We start from the raw sequence: 15742 nt of genomic DNA, 5'->3' as shown, positions 1-15742 counted from the left end.
CACGGGAGCCAAGTGCGTTCTTGATTATTGTTGCTGTCCGCTGCACGAGCTGACGATGGTATTTGACTGGACTCTTCATAGGTTACTGACGAGCTTGAGATGCTCGTGAAGGCGTGTCGTGAACATGGAACGATACACTGACAGACGCGAGGCACGCGAAAGTCGCGACATGTCACATTATCTTCTGACGTGGACGCGTCTGGTCACGTCATCGTGACTCTTTTCTTATGATCCTCCTCCTCTGCTGTGCTGATCAAAACGGACGAAGTCATCGATGGCAGCAACAACAGGGAATCGCCAAAGCGAGCCACAAAATTCTATAGGCTGGAGCGCGTAGGCGCTGCACGGCATACAAGTATATACTTCAGTAAGATAGTAAAATATATCATAGAAAGTAGAGCTTTATTGGCCAGGAAGTGTCAAGAACCTTGAGGAGGATCTACTAGCACACGAGCGTGCTGCTGCTGAGGCCACCACACCGACTTCCGCCCCATCGACGTCGTGATGTGGGAGCAACCTGACTCATATTACTTATTCTTAACATATGCGAGGCCCATTTCTTGATCTATTACATTCTATGTCATCAATAGCTTTACAATATCTTATTGTCGTTGTATTTACGACTTGAAACCAGAGCAAAACGAGTGTCGAGCAACGGGTGTTGCCCAGGAAGTGACGCAGTCAGGCCAGATTGACCGTTTGTTGGCCGTTTTTGGCTGACCCCTGGCCTGACCGGTCATGCCCAGTCAAAAATGACTCGGGTTATTCCGAGGTAGATCTGATTGCCTAGAATTGAAGCGATGTAAGGTGTCGTTTTATCGACAGAATTCTATACAAATAGATTTGAGTTCGATCCAATTCGATATTACACGATGTAAGCCATGTACGCAGTGCGGTTTTTAGTGTGGGTCCACATATATCAGTCACTATGTCACATACCAAACGTAGTAGCCGGACATGACAATGACTCGTAATGAACGGGCCAGCCGGTCCCGGCCGGACTTTCCAAAACATCCCTTTACCAACGGACCAGCCGGATGCATACAAATGGCTTGCGGGCACGGCGTCTCTTGCCGCGGCAGCTACCTACGGCAGCCTTCTGGGTGTCCCGTCGGCATCACACCATAGTTCCCCAATCTTTACTAGAACAACTGTAATACTGTTACCTGCTTTGATGTTGTACTGTTTGCTTCTATCAGTAGTAGCTAATTGTAAACCTCCACCCTAAGCTACTTGCTCTACCACACAGCTGCTGGTCAGCAAAGCATGCTGTATATACCCCAACCTGCTCCAATGGTAAATTACCTGTGTCCATAATATTAATCAATGACATCTATTGAAATTGAATATGTCAACTCTGGTTAAGCATTTGATTGACTCCAATGGGGTGGTTATTTCAACTCCCATGGGGCATTTGATTCACTCTGGCAGAGAATTTACATCTGAGTATGTCAACCACCATGGGCATTTAAATTTGACTATTTTGACTCCATGAAGAATTTGATTGACTTGAGGGGTTATTATGTTTAATTGTAAATGTATTGCCAGAGTTGACATACTCAATTTCAAATGCCCTGGAGGAGTGAACCCAATGCCCCATGGGAGTCAACATATTTGATTTAAAATACCCTGTCAGAGTAAATAAAATGCCCTGGAGGAGTAAACTACATGCGCCGCGGGGGTCAACATATTTGACTCTAAATTTCATGACAGAGTGAATAAAATGCCCTGTCGGAGTGCCCTGTGAGAGAACATATTTAATTTTATATGCCCTGACAGCATGAATAAAATGCCGAGTGAATTAAATGGCTGCGGGGTCAACATATTTTATTTTAAATTCGCCGACGGGGTCAATAAAATGCCCCGTCGGAGTAAATAAACTGCCCCGCGGGAGTTAACATATTTAATTTTAAAAGCCCCGATGGCGTAAATAAAATGCTCCGTTGGGGTGAATTAAATCGCCGCGGGGTCAAAATATTTGATTTTAAATTCGCCGACGGGGTCAATAAAATGCTCCGTCGGAGTGAATAAACTGCCCTGCAGAAGTTAACATATTTAATTTTAAATGCCTCAATGGAGTGAATTAAATACCCCATGAAAGTCAATCAACTGTCTCCCACCCAATTCAAATTTTATATTCCCCATCGGAGTGTATTGAATGCTTTGCAGGAGTCAACATATTTAATTTTACATGCCCCGACGGAGTCAATGAAATGCCCCGCCGGAGTTGTGGGGGAAAAAAATGAGCTGTACTGTTATAGCTTCTCAATACATCTTTCCAGCATACTACAACTGTTGTAAAATAGGTTCAAGTTTACTTTGGAAAAGAATTTTGGCACATGGTGGAGAAATGAGGTTGAATGCATGAAATATCTCGCAACATGATATTGTTGACTTTTCTGTATACTTTGCTACCAAATCTCAACATCTGAGCCTTTCCTATACATAGTTAACATATGGCAGAATATATATCCCCTGCTCCGAAGCAGTTTTCTGATGGTTTGGGGGAGCTGGAGCTTGAAAGGGTGAAAATATGACTCTAAACATGAAACCACATTCTTTCTTATTTCCTTTCACTATCTAAATCTTGTTGAAATGCTCCCATACTTTCCCCAAATATAGCCTACATACTTTAGAATCAATTCAGATAGGTGGGGGAAGCAGTTGTGAGGGAAGAAAAAAAAATATAACTTGATGTATGCAAAATGGCATGTTGTGCAACTGGTTTGTATAAAGATTCATGCACCAAATAGCTCTTTCCGAGGTCTGTTCACAAAAACTTCTTCAATCACTGAGAAAACTATTCCAAATGATTCTATTCCTTTCTGGGATCCCCCCAATGTCTTTGTTTTGTTGGCGTGTTGCATTGCCAATGAGCGCGGCACAGTGCGTAGTTTCAGATGGTGTGTGAATAATGCGCTCCTTCCATATTAGGTTGCCGCTGGCCCATATTTGGTAAGGCGGGCTGCCAGAGTTGTTCTACTTCTAAAAACTAAATGGTGCACACATCAACTATCTGACCTCCAATTCAGTGGATCTTTCTTTTGTATTATGAGGATTTGTCATGGCTACTAGCAGGACCTTTCATCAATATTGTGCGTTGATTTCTTGACAATATATTTCTTGTTTCTGCAAATCACATATTCCAAGCCATTGCATGTTTCAGTTCACATGGATGGATGATCTGGGCACCAGCTTAAAAATGCTGTAGTGGATTGACTCCTCTATCTTGAATAAATGCTTCGCCAGAGCTGACATATTGAATTTTGAATGCCCCATTGGAGTCAATCAAATGCCCCGCGGGAGTCAACATTTTGAATTCTCAATTCCCTGTCAGTGTCAATCAAATGCTCTGCCACAGTCAATAAAGTGCTCTGCTAACTTGACGTATTCAAGATCATGCCACAGATGACCATATTGTGGAGGTCATGTTTTCAATTTCAATGTCAAACACCCTGATGGGGCCATTGCCAACAGTGCCTTCAATCTCAACCTCAAACACCCTGATGGCAACATCCTCTGTGGTGCTTTCAATTTTAATGACAAACACCCCAACGGAGACATCCCCTGCGGCACCTTCAATTTCAATGTCAAACACCCCAACGGTGATATCCCCTGCGACGCCTTCAATCTCAACCTCAAACACCCCGATGGTGACATCCCCCCGCAGCACCTTCAATTTCAATGTCAAACACCCCGACGGTGACATCCCCCGTGGCACCTTCAATTTCAATGTCAAACACCCTGATGGTGATATCCCCCGCGGCGCCTTCAATCTCAACCTCAAACACCCCGACGGCGACATCCTCCGCGGCGCTTTCAATCTCAACCTCAAACACCCCGACGGTGACATCCCCCACGGCACCTTCAATTTCAATGTCAAACACCCCGATGGAGACATCCCCCGTGGCACCTTCAATTTCAATGTCAAACACCCCGACAGTGATATCCCCTGCAGTGCCTTCAATCTCAACCTCAAACACCCCGATGGTGACATCCCCTGCGGCACCTTCAATTTCAATGTCAAACACCCCAATGGAAACATCCCCTGTGGCGCCTTCAATCTCAATGTCAAACACCCTGACAGAGACATCCCCAACAGAACCATCAATTCCAGTTTGACACCCCAATGGAGCCACAAATGAGTAGACAAGGTGTGAGTAGCTAAATGAAAAGCTTTCATTTCTTAACTACAAGGTGAGTGTTTCCCTGTTGGGACAAAATTCAGTTTTTGGTTTATATGGAGACTATCTTGCAGGAGTTGGATGAGATAAAGATTAAGATACATTATGCTACAGATTTAGATGGATATAAGTAAGGGGAGAGAGGCCCCAGTTAAATTTTTTTGTAGTTCCATCAGGATGGGCTGAGAGCCCGTCGGTTGAAAAAGTGGTTCCGCTGCGGGAGCGTAAACCCTGCCAGGGTCAGAAACCGGCCGCTTCGTTGCCAATGGAACAATGGCAATCAAACCGGCCGCCCCGGCTGACCTGTTCACTACGACTGATTGTCACGTCCGGCTGTTCCGTTGTTATTGGACCCATGTGACTGAACTAACTAGTGGGTCAGCCTTGCAAATCGCCTGAAATATATCTAACTCGATTGATGCTCACACATGCCACGCAAATCGACCATAGTCACTGTGACTCAGCCTGATCGGAGTTGATTTTCACTGGGGGTCATGACCCGGGTCATTGACACCACTGGGTGGAACCTTCCCAAGACTTCCTCGAGACGTTTACCCTGAGGTAGCCAACACCATCTTCCTCGCCGACCATCTTCGACCCAAAATCCCAGCCTGTGCAACTGTATGTGAGTCTGACCGTTAACACAAGTCGCTTGAATGATGCCCAGATGACCAATTTATTGCCAAGATCTCGCGGTACGAGGTTAGATGTCGATGATCGGTTGTCATTGTCCTACTCTTTTATCATTCTTTCACCACTTACTCACTTCATCATCCACCATTCTCCCCTTCCCCTCCTCCTGTTGTCTTCGTATGCTCGTATTTGCTTACACTGTTTCCTTGTTGCTTCAGAACAATTCTATCTTAAATGATGAGCATGCGTTCATCAACTTCCGACCTCAATCATACCCACCTGTTCCCCGCCATACGTTGGCAGCATTCCTAAGCCTCTTTGATGGTCGATCGTGTGCTCGTTCACCAACAAAAAGTAAAACCCGTTTTGGAACAACGAAAAGACAACTATAAAGCCAGCTCTGAGAAATGTGAAGCAAACTTAAGCCGCTCGAAGGGCGTTTGCTGACAGGTGAAAGGTACACAACCAAATCAGAAGAATTTTCCCCGACGACGCAAAAGTACTCACGATCTTACAAAGTTTAGATTCAGAGCTTGCTCCTCCGACTACTGTGAGCGCACCCGAGTTCTACGACTTGTGGATAAGAGCGTCCCGCATCTCGAACATGTAATGAGTACCTTCGAGCATTGTCGGGCTGAAGTTGTACGAATTGGTGGGCGTTCTATAAGAGCAGATTTCCAATGGCGTGGTTATCGTTATCATCCTTGAGAGAATTTTGGTAGTTAGTACACAGATAATTAAGAAATAAATGCCCTACACCTTTCTAACCTGCAGAAGTTTGATGTGATGGTCGTCGCCTACAGTTAGAGACACAACTCTCCCTTTCTTGGGCGTAGTTATGTAAGTCCAGCTAATACGTCTAGAAAACGAAAAGACCTCTACTATGCCCTACCAGCACCTCGGTGCACCCTACGAGTCGGCGGTCACTGATTGTCATGAATTTTGGCTGGACAAGTGTGATGTTGCATGACAACTTGGAAAACGAGAGTCACGCTTGTCCAGCCAAAATATGTGACAATCAGTGACTGCCGACTCATAGGGTGCGCCGAGGTGCTGGTAGGTCATAGTACCACAAGAACCCTGCCCAAGACATTGGTTCCGAGTGCCATAAGCCAAAGCGAGCGGCGAGTAGCATCATAGGTGAGTGAGGAAGATATAAGTCGTCAAGGGATGTGGGAGGCTAAGCACGAAAGCTCAGCATAAATGGCTTTGAGGCCTCTGCAAAGAATTGGCAAAGGACTTTGAAATTATGGTATCATCGTTATAGACAACCAGCATACCGCCAGTTGAGAATTGAACGTTGACGCATGACGTGTGAACATTTGAACGGGGGGCAATTGTTGAATGTTGAACATTGAATTGTTGATTCGGTCTTGTGCGAGGTCGAACAATTTAGGCTTTTGCCTAACCAACTGTATAGTCTGACCTTGCACAACAAATCAAATCAAACATCCCTTCTGAAATTGCACAGGAACCGCACAACACGTTCATCTCCATAAAACATCTCACTCTAACTTCATTCCATTGTCAAGGAGAGCTGTTTGTTGGTGGGCCATGGCCACTGGGTTTCTGGCACATTCACGGCACAACTTGCTTTGCGCATGACAATTTTCTGACAATCGTACACTATAGCTACTTTACTTCATTAACAACTGCGTGACTTCTATGTTCCCATCGCTTGAGTTCACAGGTTGAATTCCTTTTGCCGTGATTTTTCAACTACTGATATCCATCAGATGATGATGCATGTCTCTTGACCAGCTCCTATGAAGAGATTGGGGAAATCCGACTAAGACCCGACCAAGTTAAAGGTACATTGTCAACAGTTGAACCCATCTCCTTGCATGAACGTTCAATAAAGTGATGGCACACAGGGTTGGGTTACTGGCTTGCAATCTATGCCCCCTTTCTATTCCAAGGTCTGGAGAGGAAATGGTCCGTCTACCTCGACCAAACAGCAGAAGGCATTCTACATCCAGATGCTTGTAATGTTTGTGTTTAAATACATGCATCTCGGAAATTGTATCTGACCTATCTGTCAACAGTCACGGTCCTGAACGCCACTTTTTGTCCACCCATGCTCAAAGCATTTAGTTATCGCTGGACCCCCGACTTCAAGTGCCCGAGCCACCCAAACCCAAACCCCTTCCAGTAAAGCAGGATGATGCTTAAGACAGCAAGGAGGATGGGACGACGACGACGATGATGAGGAGGGGAAGGCCTTGCTGGTGAGCGCATTTCACACCTTCTCATCACTCAGCGAAGTATTTATCTTCTATCATCAGTCCAGGCCAGAAATTCGTGCTGGTTGTGGGAAAAAATAACAGGGATCCACACCAAGAAAGTAAAGAAACAAGATATACCCATCGAGTGATGAATGGAAACATTGAGGAGGTCGGGGAAGGCATTACCACTTCTGTAAAGGGAGATCGAGCGTGCGTCGTTTTTTATTTACTCCAGCAGCTGCATATCAGGAACACCGAATGTAGCTTTGCTCAAGGTCAATACAAGCTCGATTGGGCAGCTTTCCAGCAGTACACGAAGACGCATTCAGCTACCAAATGCGAGGTTTGCTTTCTAACTGATCTTAATTTTATGGACCATTGACGCTTATCAGTTAGATCCCTTTGAATTTTTCATACGACAAATCGCAACTCTACCTATTGCACTCTCGGCGGTGTACACAGGCCTCTATGGATGTCTTCTTCGATGAAATCACTCTCTTCGCGAAGGATTTTAGCTGCGATTTCCAGAAAAAAGGAACAACTAGAACTAGCTTGATGGCCACCCTTCTCGGATTGCGTATTCTTTTGTCCTGGGCGACTTTTGTGGAACACTGGGAAGGACGTAGCCTGCCTGAAATATACCCTACTGTACCTCTGCGCGTGTAACACCAGATCTTTCTGTCTTTAGGCTGCCTCTGTTTACTATATCAACCCTTACCTCAAGTTATCTCATCTGGTTGTGTAACTTTTGCCCGCCTCGGTCATAACCTTGTCACAAAGCAATCTCCTGGCTTCACCACCGTCGTCTCACTCTCGAAGAAGCTTTCACGTAACGTGTTGCTGGCTCCTGTTGTTTCAACCAGAGTGGGGCATAGCGTTGCACTGGTAGTTGGTGCTGGTTGTGTAACTTTTGCCCGCCTTGCTCAATACCTTGTCACAAAGCAATCTCCTGGCCTCGCGACCGTCATCTCACTCTCGAAGAAGCAACTACAACTTTCACGTAATGTGTCGCTGGCTCCTGTTGTTTCAACCAGAGCGGGGCATAGTGTTGTGCTGGTAGTTGGTGAAAAAAGGAAGTATGGTGTTCTTCTTCATGCTCACTGGCGCAATGAAAGACTTTGAAGAGGAGTATCGCGAGATTGGTGGGGACATCCGCCGGGTTCTGCTCGCTCGAGATGCAGACAACGACTCATCAGCCCACAACTTTCTGGAGGCGGATGACCCTCTAGCAGATTACATGTCTCCCACAAAGCGGCTACATTTTGCGTGGACAAACCTCATTAACCACAGTGAATCCTTCAGGCATTTTCAGCAATTTTACATTCCCCTGTTTATCACAATAATGCTGTAGGTCTTATCCTTCATCCTTTTATCAATTGTCATTTCTCACTATCTATAGGTGTTCGTCGTCACTGTGGGGCAATACCCCGACGGCAGATGCCACAACGTGATTTCTCGCGAATATTGTAGCGCTTGTCAATGGCGTAATCCTGCTTTCAACAATGATATCATTTGCTTGCATAACGGCATGCTTCCGACGGCCTCTCTACTGCAGTGTAGCATGGGGACACATGAGTTTCAATGTCAAAACTGTTCAAAGCCCTGACATCCTGTTTTAGGCATTAACTACACCAAAAAAACATCGTCTTCTCAACCTCACTATCACCATTTACCTTCAAATCATCTGGTGGCCGCTGTATGTCTTCAATGTCAAGTTGGTGTTGGATCAATTCTCATTGCTTTCTTATCTAGCCTTGTGGTCTTGTTTCCATCCATGATAGTCTCCAGCCACACCTATGTTGAAGATGGGAATTGGCCACTCAGCCTCATACTCGCCACAGAAATAGTGATAGGAACTTTGGGTGTTTTTTCACTCTTGTATCAACTGGCAACCTTCAGCTACTGGTTCCACTGGATCTCTCTATCTGATTTTCGAGATGCAATTGAGGAATGGCGGGAGGCGGCGCAGGACGAGGCGTTGATGTTGCAGGAGGAGCAGTTGTGGGAGCGGAATCGGTTGCAGGAGGAACAGTGGTGGAGGAACAGTTGTGATGGCAGGAGGCGCTGGTAGGATCATCGGGAGTAGGAGCAGGAAGTGCAGCAACAGCAGACTAGAGCAGATGCAGCGATAGAAGGCATGGTGGACTACAAACACAACATAGAAGGCAACATACAACTGTGAATAAAGGACCATGCATGGATTAAAATCATCTTGAGTAAAAGCAAATTGACTTGAGTAAATTGATATGAATAGTATAGTCTCTCTTCTTCAAGTTATCCTGCATCACATTCCTATCGATCCACTTGGCCATGTTCGACATTGAGAAGATGCCCATAGTGTTCGCAGGTCCAGTCTACAGGACTGAAAATATACATAGGACTGAACTGGACTGAACCACAGTCTGGTCTTTTCCAGTTGCCAGTTGCCCACATTTGTGATCAGTCCAGTTGCCAGTTGCCATGTTTTTGTAAATATATAAAAACCGAAAAAGACCGGTTTAGACCGGTTGCAACCGGTCTTTCGTCTCATCACATATTGTACCTTACTCGTGCACATTTTACTTAATTTTCGGTCCCTGAATCATCAAAAACGGTCAAGAATTGGTTGAGATATGGCCAAAAACATTTTTATATGCAATTTGAATGTATGTTCTCTCCGTTTTCACCATATCTCAGTCAAATCTTGACCGATTCGCTTCAAATCTTGGCCAGCGTACGGAGAATTAAATTATCTATCTACGCATGCTATGTACGTGAGGTAACATTTAATATATCTGGCACAATAAATTTTTCAACAAAAGACCGGTCGCAACCGGTCTGGACCGGTTTTTTTTGCGTTGTGGACCGAAAAAGACCGGTCCAAAGCGGTCCGGTTGCGGTCCCTCAATATTTGGATCGGTCTAGACCGGTTGCGGTTGCCAGTTGCGTCGTTTTGAGGTAAAAAACTGGACTTAACTGGACCTGCGAACACTAGATGCCCAACATCTTGTCCTTGGTTCCGGCGGCTTGGAGTTGGGTGTTGTTGTGTATGACGTTATAGCCTTGCACTTGGGACACCTTGTAGAAGTCGGTACCACTTGGGAGCCTTCTCTGGCAATGAATTGCTCGACGCCTCCTCTTTTCCATCATGAGCCAGCTTGTGTAGTGGAGTGAGAAGACTAAGGCGTACCCAAAGATGACATTTGGTCCTTGGCAACTGGTAGGCCATGCAAATATTGAGTTGAGTGTAAAGGTACTCGGTGACGATGGAGGCATATTGACCACCTGAATAAATTATTAAATGCTGATGCTTCAACTCAAATGCACTCACGATCCCCAGTGTATGAGCAGAGGCTAGCTGTGGAACAAGTCAGATTCAGAAAGAATCCATCTGACACACCGAAAGTCACGTCGGCAATGTAGGCAGTCGGCACAATTCCAAGCACCAAAGCGATGACGGAAAAGCTCAGCGATGGTTTCAACTTTGGGGTCATCAAAGGAGTTCTTGGACTGTGGGTATCAGATGAGATGGTTCATAACCATACAGAAACAGACTCACACTATCGACGTAAACGCCCAAAGCGTTGACCGTCAACTTCTTTCCAGTGTACAGGGCAGTCGCAGAGTCGGTGATGAACGAATTGATGGAATGGGTCATTCGGCTTTGTGTGAGGCACATCAGTTCAATCAGGCACAAAGAAAAGTGGAAGTACATACAAGCCAAGATTGTCCATCTGATCCATCTGCATGAGGAACTGGTACTTGCCGTTGATGGACTTGTGCACAATGAGACGAGCAGCGGTGATCATGGCCTGGGTCATGCCCAAGTAACAGTTCGCAAGCGACTGGATCATTCAGATTGACATACCCACCATCGCCAACGAAGAAGAGAACACTCTTGGCTGTGCGTTGAGTAGCAGGTTTATGAGCGAGTCAGTTGGCGATGGTTGGGCCTCCGCCACTGTAGGAGACTTTGATAAGGTAAGTGACATGTGTGAAAACAGATCGAAAGACACGAAGAGGAACACTGATTGACTGATTTGAGACGAAGCTGCAAACAAAGAAAGCCAACTTGAATATAGCATGATGTTCGACGATAACCATTGAACATACAGCACGGTACGCCTTCGAAGCGACATTAACGACAGTGGAAGTCTTTGGGTCTCTAGCAAAGAGATCTTCATAACCTTGCGTACAATCAGCAAAAAGGAACGACAACATACGAACAACTGGAAGGTCCACTTCTCCAATGCAGGCTCCTTCACCTTCAAGAACTTGGTCACGTCCTTGCACGGGCCGTTCCCACCTTGAATGCAGAATGTAAGCTTTTCATCGGGAACCCGCATTGTCGTCACTTCGGAGCCGTTCACGCTGCACGGGGGCAACAACTGCCCCGCACGGAACTCACTTTGATCAGAAGGGGGGGAAACGACACATCCCAGCTTGGGACAGGTCCAAATCCGCTGATACATTCAAAAACCTGGCTTGTCCTGCACATAAATCCTTGTCAGACTTCTTGTCAATGAGAAAGTGCCCAAGCTGCTGAAAGATGGAGGGTATAGACATTGAGATGATGCAGATGTTAAATGATATGGGAAGTCGCTTATAAACCGTTCGCTCTCCAACTTGCTGCAAGGAGTCGACGACCGGTTCGGAAAGACATCAAGATTCCATGGTTTCCATGAGTAGGGCTGAAGGGAATTCGAGATTTGTGAGGCGCCAGCCGCGCCACATGTTGTGAAGACCTGTCTTGCCACTTGCGAAGGCAAAGGTATTAACCATGTTCCACCGGTTGGCGACAACTTGCCTTCGGCTGTGACTAAATCACAGGCCGTTGGGGGTGGAGATTCTGAAACTCAGAAGGAAAAACAGGTCAAATGTTGCTTGTTTTGAAAGCCTGGGCCAAACATGTCGTGATCTCTCCGAATTCGCTTCTCCGTCCAATACTTAGCATGGAAAAAAAGATGCTTAATGGGTAGAGTGCAATGATGATGATATTCTGATGTGGAGTTCAAGTAATCGAATAGCCGAACTTCAACTGATTTTTTTGTAAGTTGTGGTCGAAGGGGAGGGACATCAAGATAGTAGTGCCGCCTTAGGGACCCCAGGGTTCTTTCTGACCGTTGCTGATTCATAAGAAGGATTTGAGCAGCAAGACGTTGCATATTTCACCAATCATAAAAGCAGAGTAGGAGCTCCGTCTGTGAAAAGTCTTCGAAGTTCAAGGCAGTCCGTGAATGACTTGATCATTGCCACAAGCTTATAAGTTGAACGTTGAATGATCATGTCTGAGCACGAGCCTTACATAAGTGTTCACGAAACCCTCACTAAACAGCACGCGAAATCTGAACGAAGACTCGATTGTAACAAGCCAGGTTCAACCGACAACACAACACCTGCCAACGGCCTCATAGCTCGAAACTCCATTTTTGAAAATTTCTTCAGCATTCGCCACGTTCCCCCCAGGACAGCCGGGAAAATACTTTTGGGCCTACCCACAGCTCTACCCTATGAAATATTCATTCAGGCTATCGCAAGAGTCCCTTGACCTTTCTTCAGTGGTGCGACTCGAGCGTGCAGAAATTGACCAAGGGCTTGAAAAACTTCATGGTCACCACCTTGTTAGCCAGTTTCTGTATCCTCAGCTTCCCACCATAATTTTTCTGAAAAAACAATGAAACAGGTCCATGCAGAATAAAGTTACATCTTGATAAGACGGTACACAAAACAAATCTGAAGTCAATACAAATCCCATGGTTTAGACCCTGCAACGATTTTCTTCGCTTTACCTTCCCAAGACTTTGTCATTGCGGTGTTTCTCCATTTAATCACGCTCATAACAAAAATAAAGCGGCCTACACAAAGTACCATCAGGGCCATTAAAAATTTGAGGAACTTGTAGAATGGGTCTGGTAAATCTTCATGAAATTCGAAATGGCGGTCACCACTACAGAAGGCAAGAAGAGCACAGATAGCAGTGAAAATGATCCTTGGAGGTTGTGTTCAGCTGGTCAATGACATCCCCTGAATACTCACCATATCCTGAAGTAGTAGGGCAAAACAAGAATGTCAACATTCCACCACACCCTTGGTGTCGGATCAGAGGGCCGAATTGCCTAGAGCATGAACATTAGCTTAGTGTGTTGACCAGCAGAACTGCTACTTACCAGAACCCATTCAATAGCATTAAAAGTTTCTTTCATGCTGCCAAATTGTATGATTTGTGCAATAGAAATGATCAGGCAATTGAACGCCACTGTAAAGCAGATAGCTGCAAAAATCCATGACAAGCAGAGCCACCTTGGATCATGAAAAATCAAGAAAGGGAGTGTGAGGCTAGAAATTGCATTCATCTGGCAAACTGAAGAGCTTGATAAAATTTGCAACTTACATTATGGTCAACGCTGACCACATAATCATCCGGGTGCATTCTCAAGTCCTCGATCTCCAAGAAGCCGCCCATCTTCTTTCCAAGGTATACATATGCAACACATCAGTCTCTCTGGCAACAAACGAATCATTCCGCCGTGGATTTGAGGCCACCCATTCTGCACGAGCTTTCTGGAACCCTGGGCAGCTTTCTGTTTCCATTGCGATCAGATATATTTCTTGCCTAGACCATTTATCAAAGACCCGGTCGGCCACCAGACAAGCATTATGGCGAGCATAGTATGGGAGGCCTAACGTGAGAATGTAGAACAGCAAGTTCGTTGATGTTGATACGAAGACCTTGGCGGATTCGCAGGAAATAGATGGTGCTTGTTCGGCTTTTTCGTAATATTGATATTCCGAACTCCTGAAGAGCAATACACCCTCATGGAAACCCGAATGCCAGGAGTAAGGCGACGGCCAATCCACCTCATTCATCAAGTTGGGAGTTGAGTCGGACGATGTGAAAAACACATGTCTCCAACATGTCTCTCTTTCTCTTGTAAGTGTCACTATGACTCATGTATGATGTAATAAGCTCCACGTGACACGTGATGCTCAAGAGTTGCTTATGCAGCGTAGTTAGCTAATAACCAAATAGCGCGCCTGTGGGCGCAAAGCCCGCTACGGGTTTTCTATCGCTTTGTAACGAGTTATATGGAATGATGTTTGCTCCGTATTTATTGTTAGTGTATAGATGTCAATCAGCGAGAAGTGTCAGTGTTTTTAGGGTTGTGCCACTTGTTTCATGTAAGAAACTTTCAAGGTTTAGTGGTTTAGTTTTTTTACAGCCATTTGCATAAAGGTTGGCGGTTCCCGATCTGGGAAGTTTGGAAACAAACAAAGTAAAGTAGACCCTAGCATAGGGTTTAGCGTGTTTTAGCCATCCTGCAGCCGTCCACAACCTTCTGCAGCACAATGCCATACCGGAAGACATCTAAAAACATCAAAATTGCATCTCTACAAAGATGATATCATCTTAAAGCTGGCTAGTAACAGACAACGCAAGAATTCATAATGGGGTGGAGATTCATTAGGGATGTTGGCAGAGCATGAGTTTTTGCAGTTTTTTCTGTATTTTGTGGGTGGATTTATGCATCTCAGGTTTGTTAACATAGAAACGATGGGTTTACAAGGGAGGCATGAGAGGAACAGAGACTAAACCCTATGCTATGGTCTATTTTACTTTGTTTGTTTCCAAACTTCCCAGATCGGGAACCACCAACCTTTTTGCAAACGGCTGTAAAAGGGAAGTGGGTCTGCACATACATTTTGATTATTTTGCAGACATTTTTGATATCCATTTCATTACAATCTGCCACTTGGTCATCGTCACTGTTCAGTTTCTTCCCCTTCCATGTGAAATGGTATTCCGGGGCGAATGACCAACAAAGGCAGTTGTTAAAAGCTGCAGAGCATTCCTGCTCCTCGAATAATATGGCATAGGTTGGCTGTAAATGTACAAGGTCTGGCGAGGGTCAAACTATATGATGCAGTCTATGATTTGTGTGATTTGTGTGATTTGTGCCACCAAAATTCGGATAACAAGTATGGGCAACCCAGTAGTTGGTCATATGTGAGGGAGTGATCGCACTATTGGAGATTTCACTTGGATTTCACATTGCATTATGAAACAACTGTAAGAAACTTTGTAGCCCAGGTCGTGGAGTTGCAATACTATTGAGGTCATGGGGAGCCCAACTGCTACTGTAGCCATTCAACAGGATCTTCAGCACTGTCGAACCAATCACAGCACTATTGGAAGCAGTAAGGACCGCCACAAACACACTGATATGCTCTTAGTCTTAATCAACATATGTTCAAACAATGATAAAAAACTAATCACAGACCATAGCCTATAAACGGCGACAGGAAAAACCACAACTGTAGGTCGAGATACTCCTGGACAGCTGGATGACACAGCTAACTGGTCTGACCAAAGGAGGCAAGGACGTCGAGAGGACAGCATTCAAATACAAATGTCCTCATGTCCCCTTACACCAAAGAAAAAATCCGAGAATGCGTCAACTGGCTTTGTAGCTTGCATGAGGAAGGTAGAGGTGAATCAAAATTTCACTACAGAAAGGGATATTTTTTATATAAGTAGAAAGGAGAAAGCTCCTATTATGCCTAATGACCCCTCTCCCAAAAATCAGGATGAGGCAGACAAACAGGATTTTTATAAGGGAAACAGATGTTTTTTAAATTTATTTTTGATTAAGCATTGATTGTTACAAAGAGATTACCCTTCATTCCAACAACGAAAACAACAGAGGACCAGAAAGGGTGCAT

The 15742-nt window shown here is 45.1% G+C and overlaps 5 protein-coding genes across 5 annotated transcripts; 3 read left to right on the top strand and 2 right to left on the bottom strand.

Moving 5' to 3' along the window:
• Positions 1-3506: 3506 nt before the first annotated feature.
• LACBIDRAFT_317995 (uncharacterized protein) lies at positions 3507-4145 on the top strand (the record flags this gene model as incomplete). Its single annotated transcript, XM_001879408.1, has 1 exon — positions 3507-4145. One exon carries the CDS (start codon positions 3507-3509, stop codon positions 4143-4145), a length of 639 nt encoding a protein of 212 aa, XP_001879443.1.
• Positions 4146-7019: 2874 nt separating this feature from the next.
• LACBIDRAFT_317994 (uncharacterized protein) lies at positions 7020-7708 on the top strand (the record flags this gene model as incomplete). Its single annotated transcript, XM_001879407.1, has 4 exons — positions 7020-7045; positions 7103-7252; positions 7307-7385; positions 7439-7708. 4 exons carry the CDS (start codon positions 7020-7022, stop codon positions 7706-7708), a joined length of 525 nt encoding a protein of 174 aa, XP_001879442.1.
• A 427-nt stretch (positions 7709-8135) lies between these two features.
• LACBIDRAFT_317993 (uncharacterized protein) lies at positions 8136-8493 on the top strand (the record flags this gene model as incomplete). Its single annotated transcript, XM_001879406.1, has 2 exons — positions 8136-8389; positions 8442-8493. The coding sequence occupies 2 exons, from the start codon at positions 8136-8138 to the stop codon at positions 8491-8493; spliced, it is 306 nt and encodes a 101-aa protein (XP_001879441.1).
• Positions 8494-8937: 444 nt separating this feature from the next.
• Positions 8938-9599, bottom strand: LACBIDRAFT_325629 (uncharacterized protein; the record flags this gene model as incomplete). The annotated part of the gene is made up of 3 exons (XM_001879160.1): positions 8938-9153; positions 9331-9396; positions 9417-9599. 3 exons carry the CDS (start codon positions 9597-9599, stop codon positions 8938-8940), a joined length of 465 nt encoding a protein of 154 aa, XP_001879195.1.
• Positions 9600-10012: 413 nt separating this feature from the next.
• LACBIDRAFT_325628 (uncharacterized protein) lies at positions 10013-11367 on the bottom strand (the record flags this gene model as incomplete). Its single annotated transcript, XM_001879159.1, has 9 exons — positions 10013-10159; positions 10212-10306; positions 10353-10379; positions 10422-10503; positions 10581-10683; positions 10739-10833; positions 10894-10992; positions 11135-11186; positions 11249-11367. 9 exons carry the CDS (start codon positions 11365-11367, stop codon positions 10013-10015), a joined length of 819 nt encoding a protein of 272 aa, XP_001879194.1.
• Positions 11368-15742: the final 4375 nt, after the last annotated feature.

The sequence above is a fragment of the Laccaria bicolor genome, genomic scaffold (assembly GCF_000143565.1).
Source record: "Laccaria bicolor S238N-H82 LACBIscaffold_8 genomic scaffold, whole genome shotgun sequence".
NCBI lineage: Eukaryota > Fungi > Basidiomycota > Agaricomycetes > Agaricales > Hydnangiaceae > Laccaria > Laccaria bicolor.
The sequence above is the reverse complement of the archived record's forward strand: the minus strand, read 5'-3'. Positions and strand labels throughout refer to the sequence as shown.